Source organism: Lemur catta, chromosome 4 (genome assembly GCF_020740605.2).
Source record: "Lemur catta isolate mLemCat1 chromosome 4, mLemCat1.pri, whole genome shotgun sequence".
Lineage (NCBI taxonomy): Eukaryota > Metazoa > Chordata > Mammalia > Primates > Lemuridae > Lemur > Lemur catta.
In genome coordinates, this window is record NC_059131.1 from 88,082,389 (window position 1) to 88,098,707 (window position 16,319).

Here is a 16,319-nt window from a genome sequence, read left to right on the forward strand (position 1 = left end):
GCGAGGCACTGTTCTAGGGACACATGAATAAACAAAGCAGACAAAATTTTTTTACCTTCTATTAGTTATAGTAGCATTTTCTCTCTCCTTTCCTAGATGATAAGTGAATGTAAAAGTAATCCCAGACACAATTTTTTTTAATTCTTATTTCAGCATATTGTGGGGGTACAAAAGTTTAGGTTACGTATATTGCCCTTGCCCCCCCACCTCCGCCAGACACAATTTTTTAAAATGCTATAAATACTAAAGCCAGTAATTGAGAACGTTCAAGCACAGCTATTTATCATAGCCTGAATCCTCTCTCTTTATGGTATGTAACTGAGAACTGAAGTTTAGCAGGTTGACATCCACTAGTCACAGGGCCCAGAAAGTTTGGTTCATTGTCGTGCACTTTCAAAAATGATGTAACTGAACAGATTACAAGCTACCTATGGACCTCCTGTGCCCCCTAGTTTCAGGTATTTGGGGCATGAAAAATATCTTAGAGATCTCCAGTTCTCATCAAGCCCAGCAGCTTGATGAGAATATCACAGTCTAAGTAAAACAGCTCTGTGAGTCATCTGCCATAAATACAGGTTCTGTATAAACCTGGGGAAATTGCATGGTGAATGTGGAACAATAGCAATAAAAAAGTCAGAATAGCATATAGTCTACTGCAATATAAATACATAAATGATGTATAATTAATTAGGTTCAGATTTCAAAAGGACAATTAAGGGTTACAAAGGAATCTTGGTAAATAGAAAACACAAAATATAATGGCAAAAACAGTTCTAATGACAAACATGAACGGGCTAAGTTCAACATGGAGATCTAGCCTGATAAAAGGAATCATTCACTAAAACGCTCTAATAATGAACCTGTAGGCATCCAACAACAGAGCCTGTAAACATAAGGCAGAATGTTCATAACTGTAGGGGGAAATGGGTAAATATAATGGAAGATTTTAATATATGTACCTCAGAAATTGATACATTAAACAAAATGAGCTAGGTTAAGGAAGATTTGAGCAACAAGATTAATAAGCTAAACCCAATAGCTAAAAATAAATAAATAAATAAATAGCTACTTACATCTATGATACTTAGTATGTACCAGGCCCTCAACTCTTTGAGGTGGACACTACCCATTTTAAAGGTGATGAAACTGAGGCAGGAGAGGATATGTAACTTGCCCAAGGTCATATAGTAAATACATCCACAGAGCTAGGATTCAAATATATGCTTTTGCAACGGAACTGAGAATATATGCTTTTTTTTCTATCCATAGGGAAGATTTTAAAAAACTGACCCCATATTAGTCTACAAAGCAAATTTCAACACAGTTCAAAGTGCTGACATTTTACAGACGGTGTTATCTGATGGCATTGCAATAAAATTAGAAAGCAACAAGAAAGTAGGTTAAGAAAATGAGATAACAGCTGGGCACGGTGGCTCAAGCCTATAATCCTAGCACTCTGGGAGGCTGAGGCAGGAGGATCGCTTGAGGCCAGAAGTTCAAGACCAGCCTGAGCAAGAGTGAGACTCCATTTCTGCTAAAAATAGAAAAAACTAGACTGGCATGGCGGCATGCCTGTAGTCCCAGCTACTTGGGAGGCTGAGCCAGGAGGATTGCTTGAGCCCAGGAGTTTGAGGTTGCTGTGAGCTAGGCTGACACCACGGCACTCTAGCCCAGGCAACAGAGCAAGACTTTGTCTCAAAAAAAAAAAAAAAAAAGAGATAAGCTTTGAAACTCTGGGAGACAGCTAAGACGGCAATTTATAGCTTTAAATGTATTTATTAGAAAACATTCAAAAAGTTATAAAACGAAAAACAGAATAAACCCAAAGTAAATAGAAGAGAAGCAATATAAAATATAAAACAAATGAAATATAAACAACAGATATGATCAATACATCTGAAAGTTGGCTTTTTGAAAAGATAAATCAAACTTCTGGCAAGCCTGATCAAAGAAAAGTGGAGAAGAAACTTAAAGCAACATGAATGACAGTTATTGCAGAGATTAAAAAGAATTCCAAATGTACTCTGAGACACCAAGAAGCCTGTGAAAGGGAATCTGCAAGAAGTAATTTCTGGGACACTTTACTGACTATTGCTATATTTAAAGGAGTTCTGGGCAGGAGTTTAGAAACAGGAGAGGACTGAAAACATTAAAATGCCTGACACACCTGGGTAACGACACTGGCTCATGGTTACATTGCATTTGTTTATTAGCTCATGGATGTATATTACTCTGTGAAGCAGCCAGGAAAGGCACTTTAATCCTTGATTTACAGATGGGGAGCTAAGATTGCAAAAGTCCAGTGGCTTGTCTCAGGTCACACGGCACTGGAGGAGGACAGGAGGAGTCGCTCCCTGTACTGTCTGACTCTCATCCATGTCATTCCGTGTTACTGCACTGGCACTCAGCTGTGCTGTGTTGACATAATCGCCAAATGCCAGCATCAGGGCCTACCTGGATGTGAGCTCAACCTGTGTTGTGCAAACATGCTGCTGAGAAGTATCTGCAAAATAGAGACTCTAAATCAACCAGAGAGGAGTGACACCAGCAACATGGCAAAGGAAAGCCCTGATCCCTCTTTCCCCTAATAAACACATAGATTCAGCAAAAATTCACGGACAAATTCTCTTTATGAGAAATCAGAAACTAATAAAAAGGCTCCTCCACCCCAGGAGAATGCAAAACCAGAATCACCAAAGCTGGGAGGGAGACTGGGGACACTCTCTTGCCAGAGATGGTGCCCCTGGCGCAGGACCATATGATCAGGAAGAGACACCCCCCTATCTCCCAGCTTCACCCAGGAGAGGGAAGAAATTGGCTTGCATGTCTAGCAACTTTTCCAAGGCTGGTCCCCAGAGGACTGGCTTCTGCCTTGCCAGTCCTGTAAATCAAGGATTAAAGTGCCTTTCCTGGTTGCCTCATAAAGTAATATACATCCATGAGCTAATGGTGGAAATAAACAAATCCAATGTAACTGTGAGCCAGTATTGTTACCCGGGTGCATCAGACATTTTAGTGTTTTCAGTCCTCTCCTGTTTCTGGACTCCTGCCCAGAACTCCTTTAAATATAGCAGTAGTCGATAAAGTGGCCCAGAAATTACTTCTTGCAGATTCCCTTTCACAGGCTTCATGGTGTCTCAGAGTACATTTGGAATTCTTTTTAATCTCTGCAATAACTGTCGTTCATGTTGCTTTAAGTTTCTTCTCTGAAACTTGGAGCTCTGAAAGGTCCATCACCGTCCACGGCCATACCACCCTGAACACACCAGATCTCGTCTGAAAGGTCCATCGTGGTCTAGCCCCCTGAGGGAGAATGGAGGTGGAAGCTTGGGCTGGCAGACACCATAGCACCCTCTTGGCTCAGCACAGCATGAGCAAACAAAAAACATAGCTACCTGCTTCTCTCTGAGATGCAGAGAGTTGGTAGAGGTTCCCAGAATCTAGTCAGGCTGATTGATGGGAGATTCCCCTGTACAAAGTCAGTCTGTGAAGGCTGGGAGAGGTGCTCCCTTTGTCTAATGTACAGACACCAACACAGAGAGTCAAGGAAAGATGTTCCAAGCAAAAGAACAAGATAAATCTCCAGAAACTGACTCTAATAAAACTGAGTTATATGATTTACCTGACAAAGAACTAAAAATAACTCTCATAAAGATACTTACTGAGATAAAAAGAACAAAGAATGAACCAAGAGAAAATGTCAACAAAGAGACAATGTTTTAAAATGTACCAAACAGAAATCCTGGAGCTGAAGAACACAATAACTAAACTGAAAAATTCGCCAGAGGGGTTCAACAGCAGATTAGACCAAGCAGAGGAAAGGATAGGCAAACTCAAAGATGAGTCATTGGAAATAACTCAGTCAGAGAAGAAAAAAGAAGAAAGAAGAAAAAAAGTGACACCATCAAGTGGAACAAAATATGATTATGGGTATTCTAGGAGAGAGAAAAGATGAGAAAGCTTATTCAAAGAAATAATGGCTGAAAATTTCCCAAATTTGTAGAAGAAAATGAGCATCTAGATCCAAGAAGGCCAAAAGATACCAAATAAGATGAACACAAAGAACCACATTGAGACACATTATAATCAAATTGTCAAAAGTCAAAGAGAAAATTTTAAAAGCAGCAAAAGTTAGCTACTTGTCACATATAAGGGAATCTCAATAAGACAATAAGCATATTTTTCAGCAGAAATCTTGCAGGCCAGAAGTGAATGTACAATCTTTCAGAAATGAAGGAAAAATAAAGACTTTTCCAGAAAAACAAAAGCTGAGGGAATTTATCACCACTAGACCTTACTTACAAGAAATGCTAAAGGGAGTTCTTCAAGTTGAAATAAAAGGCTGCTAAACAGCAACAGGGTTGCATTAAAAATTATGCAACTCACTGGAAAAGGTAAATATATAGACAAATGCAGAACTATATTAATTTAATGATAGTGGGCAAGTCACTTTTAATTCTACTATAAAAGTTAAAAGACAAAATTATTACAAAATAATTATAGGCATACCTGAGAGATATTGAAGGTTTGGTTCCAGACTACCACAATTAAGCTAATATTGCATTAAAGTGAGTCACATAAATTTTTGGTTTCCCAGTGCATATAAAAGTTATGTTTATACTACACTGTAGTCTATTAAGTATTCAATAGCATTATGTCTAAAATATAATCTTCCAATTAAAAAATACTTTATTGCTGAAAAATGCTAACAGTCTGAGCCTTCAGTGAGTCATAGTCTTTTTGCTGGTGGAGGCTCTTGCCTTGATGTTGATGGCTGCTGACTGATTAAGGTAGTGGCTGCTGAAGGCTGAGATGGCTGTGGCAATTTCTTATTTCTAAAATTGATCTGGCAATTTGCCAGATCAATTGACTCTTCCTTTTATAGAAGATTTCTCTGGAGCATGTGATGCTATTTGATATATTTAACCCACAGTAGTACTTCTTTTAAAATTAGGGTGAATCCTCTAAAACCCTGCCACTGCTTTATCAACTAAGTTTATGTAATATTTTGAGTCTTTTGTTGTCATGTCAAAAATGTTCACAGCATCTTCACCAGGAGTAGATTCTATCTCAAGAAATCACTTTCTTTGCTCATCCATAACAAACAATTCCTCATCTGTTAAAGTTTTATCATGAGATGCAGCAATTCAGTCACATCTTCAGGCTCTACTTATAATTCTAGTTCTCTTGCTATTTTCACTACATCTGCAGACACTTCCTCCACTGAAGTCTTAAAGCCCTCAAAGTCATTCATGAGGGCTGGGGTCAATCTTCCAAATTCCTGTTATTGTAGATATGTTGACCTCCTCTCATGAATTGTGAATGTTCTTAGCAGTATCTAGAATGGTGAATCTTTTCCAGAATGTTTTCAATGTACTTTGCCCAGATCCATCAGAGGAATCACTATATGGCAGCTCTGGTCTTGGGAAATGCATTTCTTAAATAATAAGACTTGAAAGTTGAAATTACTCCTTAATCCATGGGCTGCAGAATGGATGTTGTGTGAGCAGGCATGAAAACAACATTCATCTCCTTATATATCTCCATCAGAGCTCCTGGGTGACCCAAGCTGTCAATAAGCAGTAATATTTGGAAACGAATCTTTTTTTTTCTGAGCAATAGGTCTCAACAGTGGGCTTAAAATATTCTGTAAACCATGCCATAGACAGATGTGCTGTCATCCAGGCTTTATTGTTTTATTTCTAGAGCACAGGCAGAGTAGAATTAGCATAATTCTTAAGGGACCTAGAGTTTTAGGAATAGTAAATGAGCATTGGCTTTAACTTAAAGTCACCAACTGCATTAGCCCCTAAAAAGAGTCAGCCTATTCTTTGAAATTTTGAAGCCAGGCATTGACTTCTCCTCTCTAGCTATAAAAGTCCCAGAGAGCATCTAATATAAGGTTGCTGCTTCATTTACCTTGAAAAATTGCTACTTAATGTAGCCACCTTCATCAATGATCTTGGCTAAATCTACTGAATAACTTTCTGTAACTTCTCCATCAGCACTTGCTGCTTCACCTTGCACTTTTATGCTATGCAGATGGCTTCTTTACTTAAACTTCATGAAATAACCACTGCTAGCTTCCAACTTTTCTTCTGCAGCTTCTTCACTTCTCCCAGCCCTCACAGAATTGAAGGGAGTTAAGGCCTTGCTCTGGATTAGGCTTTGGCTTAAGGGAATGTTGTGGCTGGTTTGATCTTCTATTCAGACCACTAAAACTTCCTCTATATCAGCAATAGGACTGTTTTGCCTTCTTTTTTTTGTTTGTTTGTTTTGAGACAAGGTCTTGCTCTGTCACCCTGGCTAGAGAGCAGTGGCGTGATCATAGCTCACTACAAACTCAAACTCCTGGGCTCAAGCGATCCTCCTGCCTCAGCCTCCTAAGTAGCTGGGACTACAGGTGCATGCCACCACACCCTGCTAATTTTTTTTTATTTTTTGTAGAGATGGGATCTTGCTCTTGCTCAGGCTGGTCTCGAACTCCAGACTTCAAGCAATCTTCCCACCTTGGCCTCCCAAGGTGCAAGGATTACAGGCTTGAGCCACCATACCCAGCCTGTTTTCCTTCCTTATCATTTGTGTTTTCACTGAAGTTTCCTTCAAGAATTTTCCTTTGCATTTACAACTTGCCTAACTGATGCAAGAGCCCTAACTTTCAACCTATCTTGGCTTGCAACATGCCTTCTTCACTATGCTTAATCATTTCTAGTTTTTGATTTAAAGTGAAAGAAGCTCTACTTCTTTCAGTTGAACACGGAGAGGCCACTGTAAAGTTATTAATTGGCCTGATTTCCACATTGTGTTTCAGGGAACAGGAAGGCCCGAGGAGAGAGAGTGATGGCGGAATGGCTGGTTGGTGGAGCAGTCAGAACAGGCACATTCATCAATTAAGTTCAACTTCTTATATGGACATGGTTCATGGTGCCCCAAAGCAATTACAATAGTAATATCAAAGATCACTGATCACAGATCACCTTAACAGATAAAATAATGATGAAAATGTTTAAAATATAGGGAGAATAACCAAAATGTGACACAGAGACACAGAATACATTTTTAAATTAAAGTATGTACGTTGCTTTTTTAGACATAATGCTATTGTACACTTAATAGACTACTATACAGTGTAAACAAACTTTTATATGCACTGAGAAACCAAAGAATTTGTGTGACTTGCTTTATTGAAATATTCACTTTATTGTGGTGGTCTTCCACTGAACCCACAACATCCCCAAGGTATGGCTGTATAACGGAGCTGAAAAATTCCTGTTTCCTAGTGACGCTGCAGCCACTGTAAAGACACAGCACAACACATTACCTTTTCTATGTTTAGATGCACAAATACTTACCATTGTGTTAAAATTGCTAACAGTATTTAGTACAGTAATGTTACTGTTGCCATATAGCCTAGGTGTGTAGTAGGCTTTGCCATCTAGGTTTGTGTCCTTTCTCAGAATGTGTCTCCATTAAGTGACACATGACTATATTTTACAAATGAACTTGACCATGGAGATCAATAAAGAGCTGGCTGAATGACCACTGTCAAGCCCAGTAATAGTTGTTTTAATTGTCCTGTTCTCTGAACTCTAAATGGAATAGGCTCTCCAGCTGCCCTTTTTTGGTTATGTGCTTAAGATTCCAATGAGCCCTTTAGTAAGAATAACCCTGAGCCATTGCTGGTGTATTCCAAGTCATTGAACCTGACTCCTCCTCTTGGGTTCCCCATTAGCCATTTTGCTCAGGTTCAGCAGAGCTCTCTCCAGTACTAAAGTGGCCTGGGTGGGACTAGTTTGCACAGAAAAATAAATAGTTCCACTCCTCCTCCAAACCATCCACTGGAAAAGCCTCCTCCCAACTCCTCCCAAGCAAATGGCTGGTTATTTTAAACCTGGGTTCACATTAAGTCTTCATCTTTCATCTTCCAGTCATTTAACCTCTCCTGGATTGTTTCTATTTTAAAGAAACACCTACGCCCAGGAAATCTCCTGGAAGGGAATATTCAAAGTCATTTTCGAGTTCATTTGACAATCTTTCAAAGGTGGCATTAGGTACATCTTAAAATAGAACAACTAATGAAGTTTTGCTGAAATGATTACCGAGGACTATAATAGATACTATAAAGTGACCTTACATTTATAGAATCTTTAGCAGTTTTGCAAAATACCTTCAAATGCTGTCTTCTGTTCATTATCACAAGTCTCTGGGGGAATGGAGGGCAGGGATTATCGCTGCCATTTTACTACTGAGAAGTAGTATAGCATCATGGTTTAGAGCTGTGGTCCCCAACCCCCAGGCAGCGGACTGGTACCAGTCCATGGTCTGTTAGAAACCAGGGTGCACAGCACAAGGTGAGCAGCGGGAGAGCAACCAAAGCTTCATCTGTATTTACAGCTGCTCCCCATCACTTGCAACACTGCATGAGCTCCACCTCCTGTCAGATCAGTGGCAGCATTAGATTCTCAGAGGAGTGCGAACCCTACTGCAAACTGCGCATGCGAGGGATCTAGGTTGAGGCTCTTTATGAGAATCTAATGTCTGATGATCTGAGGTGGAGCTGAGATGGTGATGCTAGTGCTGGGGAGTGGCTGCAAATGCAGATTATCATTAGTAGAGAGGCTTGACTGCACAACAAATGTAGTGCACTTTAATCATCCTGAAACCATCCCTCCTCCTGCCCCCTGGTCTGTGAAAAAAATTGTCTTCCGTGAAACCGGTCCCTGGTGCCAAAAAGGTTGGGGACTGCTGGCTTAGAGCACAGGCCTTGGTGCCACTCTTTAGACTTAGTTTCCCTATAAGATGAGGGTAATACTTGTGGCATAGGGTTGTTTGAGGACTGTATAGAGCTCTATGTGCTTGGCACACAGTCAGGGCCTTACCTGTGCTTGCCATTATGAGTAATGAGGAAACTGAGCTCAGGAAGGTTTTGGAGTTGCCTGAGGTCCCTGAGCAGGTCTGGGGCAGAACCCTTGTCCTCACCCTCAGATGGAGGCTGCTGCCTATCCTATGCTGTCCTCCTGGGCTCCAGTGAATCTCAGCTTATGCCAGAAACCTCTCCATGGAGTGAAGGGCAGCCTTCCTTGTTTTGTGTCAGATCAAACTGGACACCTTTAGTCACACCAGATGGAGGGTGCCAGCCCCTAATGGCCTGAAGACACTCAGGACGTCGCAGTTAAGAGCCTAGTGATGGATCATCTGTCTGCTGACTGCCCAGACAGCTGCTGCTTTGGATTCACGTGGTCCTCCAGGTATGGTACACGGTGACTGCTGCCAGCAGACCACACAGGGCCCCCAGTCAGAGGGGACACTGCTCAGGCCGGGAGAGCTTTGGAGTGCCCCTGGCTCCTTTCCCACCGGCCTCAGGGGTCCTGCCTGTGCAGCTTCCCCTGGCATTCCTTTTCCTGGTGAAGTCAAATTTCAGCAAGAGGCAGATGTCAGCTGATGTCACTCTTCTGGAAAACCTTCCTGGACTCTTCCTCTGGGTAGAAAACTTCCTCTCCCACATGAGCTGACAGAAAATTCTTGCCGTTATTACAGCACTCATCATACCAGGATATTATTTAAGTAAATATTTATTTCCCCCATTTGAATTTGAGCCCTTCAAGGATCAAGCTTGGGCCTCATTCACTTGGACATCTAGACCCAAGGCTTGTGTAGTGACAGCACTCATACATATTTGTAGAAATGAAATGACGTGAATAATAGTTACCAGAAATGACTGTCATTTTCCTTCTGGAGAGGGAATAGACAAGGGCATCTATGAAAACAGCTATCCTTCTCTACCCCCAGTTCAGTGTGACCCAGACACCAAAGAAATATTCTAGAAAAAAGTTTTCCTTCAGAATTACCGAGACTAAAATGGCTTTCTGGAAACCAATTAATGCAACTCTGAATCTAAGAGAATCAAGGAGCCTGGCCAGGAGAGACCAGGACAAAAGGCTCAGTAAGGTCCCAGCTAAATTTGGTGGGGACGGAGCCACACCCAGGTTTGGCCGCCCTCTCTCTGCATATTCTGGGAATGGAGGGGTATTATTATTTTTATCTCTCTCGACTCACTGAAATGCTTTGCCAGAACAGCTAAGGGCCTATGCTGAAACCCCTGAGTCTTGAGCAAACTTAAATTTTATAGCTGTACCATCCAGCAAGAACATCCCTGGGGAAGCTGTCATTTAACATCCTGTTCTATAATAGCATCTCTGTTTCCAGCAGCAGATCAGCCATCAGATTGTTCAAGCCCCACTAAGCCCCGTTGGCATTACCTCCGCCCCTTGCATTGCCCTGTGTTGTTTCAGGTACGGCCACACGCAGTATGTTGCTCACACATCATCTAGATCTAGGCAAAACTTCAGATTGCTGGGCCAGCATATAGCAGGCTTGCCAAAATTATCTGGACTCAATTATACATCTTCTCTGACTGGCAAAGTTCAGAAAGTTTTGCAGCTCACTGCGTTGGTGAGGTTGTGCGGCTACAGGCGTATGTGTGGCTGGTAGGAGGACACAGTGGGACAACCTCAGTGGGAGCCAGTGAGGCAGTATTGACAATGTTAAAAACATACACACATCACTGGACCCAGCAAGTTCTACAGTAGTAAGAGTTAGTTAGCATCTATGGAGCATTTACGTGTGCCGGGTGCTGTTTTGAACACTAGATAGATATTAATTCATTTAGTGCCCAAAAAGGCCCTCTGAGGTAGGTGATATCATCATTCATGTCTTATAGCTGAGAATGCTGAGGCAAAGAGACATTAAATCAATTGTCCAAGATTATCCATCCAGTAAGAACCCAGGTGTTTGGTTCAGGGGTGAGCTTGCGTAACTGCTATACTACACCATATACCTCTATAGCGCTATGTATTGAAGTATTATCTATAATAGTGAAAAATTAAAAACCACTTAAATGTCCATCATAAGGGAAAAGTTAAATATATTATGGTTTTTCTGGTCAAAGGAGAACTAGACAGTTGTTATTTTTTTAATGAAGTTGATATGGAAATGTACTGATGTGTTACAATTTCCAAGATATAAAAATTGAAGTAAAAAAAAGCAGAATGTAGGAAAGTATGCTATCATTTGAGGGGAAAAAACAATATCCATAATTATGCCTGTATATGCACAGTATAGCACTGAAAGCATATATGAGAGATAAAATAAAACAGAACCGGAATTTTTCCCTAGGATGGGGGAACCTGAGGGAATTATATTCCTTTATATACCTTTTGAATTCTGTACCACATATATGGATTGCTTATTGGGAAAGAGAACTTAATTTGAAAGCACAAACAATACCTGCAAAGTGCATAATAGTTCCCTAGTAGAAAACACTGCACCAGGTGTTTAATTCTATTACATGATGAAGGCATGGTTTGAAGCTATTTGTTTATGCATATTTCCCCCCTCCAGCATCCAGCTCATAGGCTGGCACATCCTGGGTGTTCCACGAATGGCTGTGGAATGAGTGAATACTGTGCATGTTGAGTTGAGACAAACGGAGGAACTGACATTTGTCGAGGTTCTTCCTGCAACTCTATGCAGGAGGGGTCTGCGCTGCCCTCCAGAAACCAAGCTCAGTGAGGGACAATGTTTTAGATTAAGAAGGGTCAGACGAGGGCTGAGTTTCACGGTGGATCAACCCACGGTTCTCAACATGTTCTTGCTTTTTTTAGCTACAGCACTGGTTCTCAACTGGGGGTACTTCTGACATTTTTGGTTGAGACAGTTTGGTTGGAGGGGGATGTTACTGGCATTTGGGGAGTGGAGGCCAGGAATGCTGCTACACATAATAGTAAACAACATAGCCCTCCGCAACAAAGAGTTATCCAACCCCAAAGTCAGTGCTGAGGCTGAAAAGCCCCGAGGTGCGGTGATAACACAGGCTCATGGACAACGTGACCTACTGTTGGACTCTCGTTCCTCAGCCTTGGAACATACTGAAAACTTCTACGTGCTAGTATTTCCTCCTAAAACTACAGCATGTGGTAGAATCTTCCTGAATTGAAGTCTCCAGCTCATCAACCTTATTTGAAATTTAATATCATCAAGGAGGATACCAGCTGGCTCCCCACTGCCGACACAGAGGGTTACTCAAGCCAGGGCACCGAAACACCAACTTCACGGAAATTATTTATGTTTCTGACATCATGCAACGAGTGGTCACGGAGTGTCTACGTTGTAGGTTAAATGGTGCCTCCAAGAAGATACACTGAAGTCCTGACCCCCAGTACCTATGAATGTGACCTTATTTGGAAATAGGGTCTTTGGCAATGCACTTGGGTAAGGTGAGGTCACAGTGGAGTAGGGTGGGCCCTAAATCCAATGACTGGGGTCTTTGTAAGAAGGCCACACAGAGACGCAGGCACACAGGGAAGGAGGCCATATATTGCAGTAATGGCGTCTACAAGCCAAGGAATGCCAAGGATTGCCCAGCAGCCACCACGGTGCGGCCGGGGACACGCAGGGAACAGGCTCTCCCTCACAGCCTCCAGCAGGAACCAACCCTGCCAGCACCTTCATTTCGGATTTCTGGTCTTCAGAACTGTGAGAGAACAAATTTCTGTTGTTTAAGCCACCAAGTATGTGGTAATTCATTATGATAGTTCTAGAAAGAGAGACACACAGGAAGCAGCCTTTGCTCTCCAGCACGGTCTGGTCTCCGAGCGGGAAGTTCCACGAGAGAGAGAAGGAGGCTGCGGGCTGGGATGGAGGCAGCGGCGGGAAGGGGCGTTATTAGCACCGCCTGGTTCAGGCTGGGCAGAATCAAGGCCTTGCTCGAGGGGAGCGCCCCTCTCTCTGCCAGGCAGGCTGCTCTCGGAGAGGAGAGGAGACTAACCTGATAAGCCTTATGCTTTTTCAAGCCACGCGGATAATTACTCAGAACCCTATTTTCTTTGTGGTTTTTGCAAATGGATTTTGTGGCGATTTTTTTTTCTCGGCATTTTGGCAGTGCTGAGGGGAGATGTGAAAGAGCCCATTAGCATCAGCATGTGTCACTGGGGACACCAGAGTGCTGAGATGGAGCAGAGAAATATCCTAATTAAATTGAGAGGTTACCTGGGTCTCCAGAATGCTGCCGCGCTGGCAGTCTAATTCCTGGGGCCTCTCTTCAGCTCTTTGGGGGCGTACTTTATTTTGTTGGATAAATTCTTCCAGCCTTAAAACCTAAAACAGAAGAGAAGAAACACGGGGCAATGAAATCAACTCCTACTTCCTGGCTATGGTCATCAAACTCGGAATCGATTCTCCTGGGTCTGTCTGTCCCATTAGATAAATGCCACACATGCTTCTAGAAATGCCATTTCTAATAAGCTAGTTGCTCAGTCTTTCCAGAAGAAGATGAGCCTAGCAGGTTTACAGTGTTCTGCTCTTTCCTTTAAATTATTTATACACTCATTTCTATGCTAGATCTGAAGGATGGCTTTTGTGCCATTCCTGGAATGCCATTCAATTTCTTTTTTTTAAAAGTTAGTTGGCAAAGAAAATGAACAACATTTAAGAATTGTACAGATAAAATGAGAGAAGAGCGGTTGGAAGGTGTTATAAAATTGTAATGCCTTAATTATGATGATTATTACTAACCAACTAATTGTAATGTATCAATTAAACAGACTGCTTTCCTTCTAGACTTTCAGGAGAATGAGGCCAAAAACCACAAAGGAAACTCAGACTTTGTTAGCAAGTCTTTCTAGAAAACCTAATACTTGTCAGGTACCATGCTAGGTAAGAGGAGGGAAGGGGAAGCGACGGAGTGAGACCAAGACAGTAAAATAATAAAACATGGTCTCTGTCTTTAAGGAGCTGTCATTTTTTGGGGAGATAGACATATGTTTACAACCACAGCAACACTCAGTAGAGGTACATACAAAATAAAAATAGCATCATTAATGGTGCATTTACTCTGTGCCAGCCACAGATCGAAGCCTGTGACAGTATCAACTCTTTTAATCCTCACAACAACCATCAGGTACTACTCACAGAATTTATAGCAGTAAACGCTGCCCAGGGGAGTTCAGGCAGCTTTAAGGGCACTGAAGGATGAATAGGAGTCCGCCAGCAGTGAAGGTGGGAGAGTGCATTTCAGGCAGCAGGAACAGCAGGTGTGATGGTGGAGGGCAGGTGGGATGGATGTGAAGACTGAAGAAAGATCCCACATGGTGGGGGCACATGAAGGAGCGGAGGAAGGGAGCAGAGTCTTGGAGGGATAGTAGTGGCAAGCTAGGTTGGGCCCAAATGGTGAAAAACACAAGGATAAAGATTTTTATGGAAAGAGGAGTGGGGCTTTGAGCAGATTGGGGTTTTATAATATGAGTTCTAGAATTAGCTGGCCTAGGGAGAATGCGGAGGCAGGGAAATCCATGACAACGCTCTTGCAATACTCTGGGCAACATTGCGGAGGAACAGCAAGACCATCAGAATGTCCTCTCAAAATATTTAGGGAAGAAATATTTCAAGATTATGAAACTCTCCTTACATTGCATCTTGCTAAGGTTTATGAAATATTCAGAGGGTCCCTGTGCAATTGTTTATATAACATCTGTAAGCAGATAAAGAAGGAGTCTAGGTGCCATTCCGAGGATCCCGTCCAAGGCACAGGTATAGAGAGAAGGGAGTGGACAGAAAGGCTTAACCCGTAGGACCCACAGGACTTGACAGTGATTGGGTGTGGTGGCAGGGCAGGGTGGTGACTATGGGTGAGAGTGGAAGAGCTGGCAAGTGGGTGGATAGATGGTAGGTACCATGTAGGTGGCAGAAGGAATTGAGGATGAAGAGCAAGACTGAGGCCCTTTGTCGATGGTCAACAGCTTGGCCATGCCTTGCAATCTGTCAACACCCAGGTCTGAACAATCCTTAGGCATCAAAGAGGCAAGGTACTGTAATAGCGCTGGTTAGGGGTGGGGTCTTTAGAGCCTGAGTTTGAATCCCGATCTGCTACTTGTTAGCTGTGTGACTTTGGGGAAGTGATTTACTGTGCCTCAGTTTTCTCATTCGTAAATCAGAGATAATAATAGCATCTTCATGATAAAGTGGTTGTGAGGATTAAAAGAATTAGTAAATGTAAACTGCTTAGATAGTGTCTTGACTGGGGCAAGTACTCCGCAAATGTCAGCCACTGCTATTTTTAAAGAGGAGTTCTAAGCGGCATTCACAGAAATAGTCGGATCCTGGCCCAGGCTGCTGTGGCCTGGGTGATTCAGCGGGATGACTGGGCTGGTCTCATACACATACACGAAGTCACCATACGCTTTGCAGAGCTGAGTGGTCCGGGTGCAATACAAAGATTGGCAGCACAGCTCAACAGGAAGAGAGGGAGGGGTGGAGGGACAGATGGAGGGAGAAGTGAAGGAGGAGGGAGTGAGAAAGACAGGGAGAGAGGGAAGAGAGAGAGAAGGGCTTCTTTCCCACTTGGCTCCACCTTGGTCCGGGTTAGAACAGAAGCTTCGATGGCAGAGTTCACCAAGAACCACCTCTGGACCCTGATAGATCAAGTCTAAGGCACGACTTGCTCATGTTTTTTTTTTTAAGTAATAATTTCAGAAATAGAAAAAGGGCTAGAGAAAAATATAATTAACACCTGTATAGTCATCACCCTGCTGAAGGAATGACACATCACAGATACAGTTGCAGCCTCTCACATTCTCTCCCTCCTAGAGCTAACCACTGGTCCAAAGTTGAATCTCTCATCCTCATGCCTTCTTTAGATTTACCTCCAGGTATAAATATTCCTAAACAATGCTTTGCACATGGCCTATGTGTGCTTAAAAGTTCCTCAGAGGTTGTAATGCACGGCCAGGACTGAGGAACCAGCTTTGTGGGTTCCTGAGGGGGTGGGAGACTCCAGCATCATCTGGAAGGTGTGAGGGAGGCCAGGGGAAGGAAGAAAACATCTTTACATTTTTTGGTCTAATCAGGCTTAGAGATGGCTCTTAGGACCCTGTTTCTAGCCTTTTCCACTGGAAACTTCAATACTTTTAGAGGCCCACAAAAATGTTTCAATTTCTTTTAAAAAGAAGCAAAGGGCAAGAGAACTGCAGATTGTCCACTCCTGACATGTTTAGCCACAGAATCAACACCAGCAGCAGCCTCCTCTGTCCTTCTTTTATGCGAGACACTAAAGACCGCTTTGTTTCCTCCTCTCTAAATTAGCCTCTCTGTTACTTGCAGCTAAATCCTCGCCCCCTTAGACAGCCTTCCTGTCTGGCCCAGTGTCCTTTCTTCTTCCGAGGATGCGAGGAGGTGGGGGCAGTCTCCTGACCTTCCTGGCATCTCAGTTAGGCAGAAACTCCCACGGCTCAGAACTATCCCCTCCAAGCCTTGAATTTCTTTGG

General features: G+C 42.6%; 1 protein-coding gene across 1 annotated transcript in view; it reads right to left on the reverse strand.

Annotated features, from left to right (window-relative positions):
- Positions 1 to 16,319, reverse strand: part of FAM184B (family with sequence similarity 184 member B) — a 57,856-nt gene that overhangs the window by 24,253 nt on the left and 17,284 nt on the right. The window contains exon 7 of the mRNA XM_045550641.1: positions 13,048 to 13,155. Within this exon, the coding sequence (XP_045406597.1) occupies positions 13,048 to 13,155 (108 nt within the window). The remainder of the gene's footprint in view (positions 1 to 13,047; positions 13,156 to 16,319) is intronic.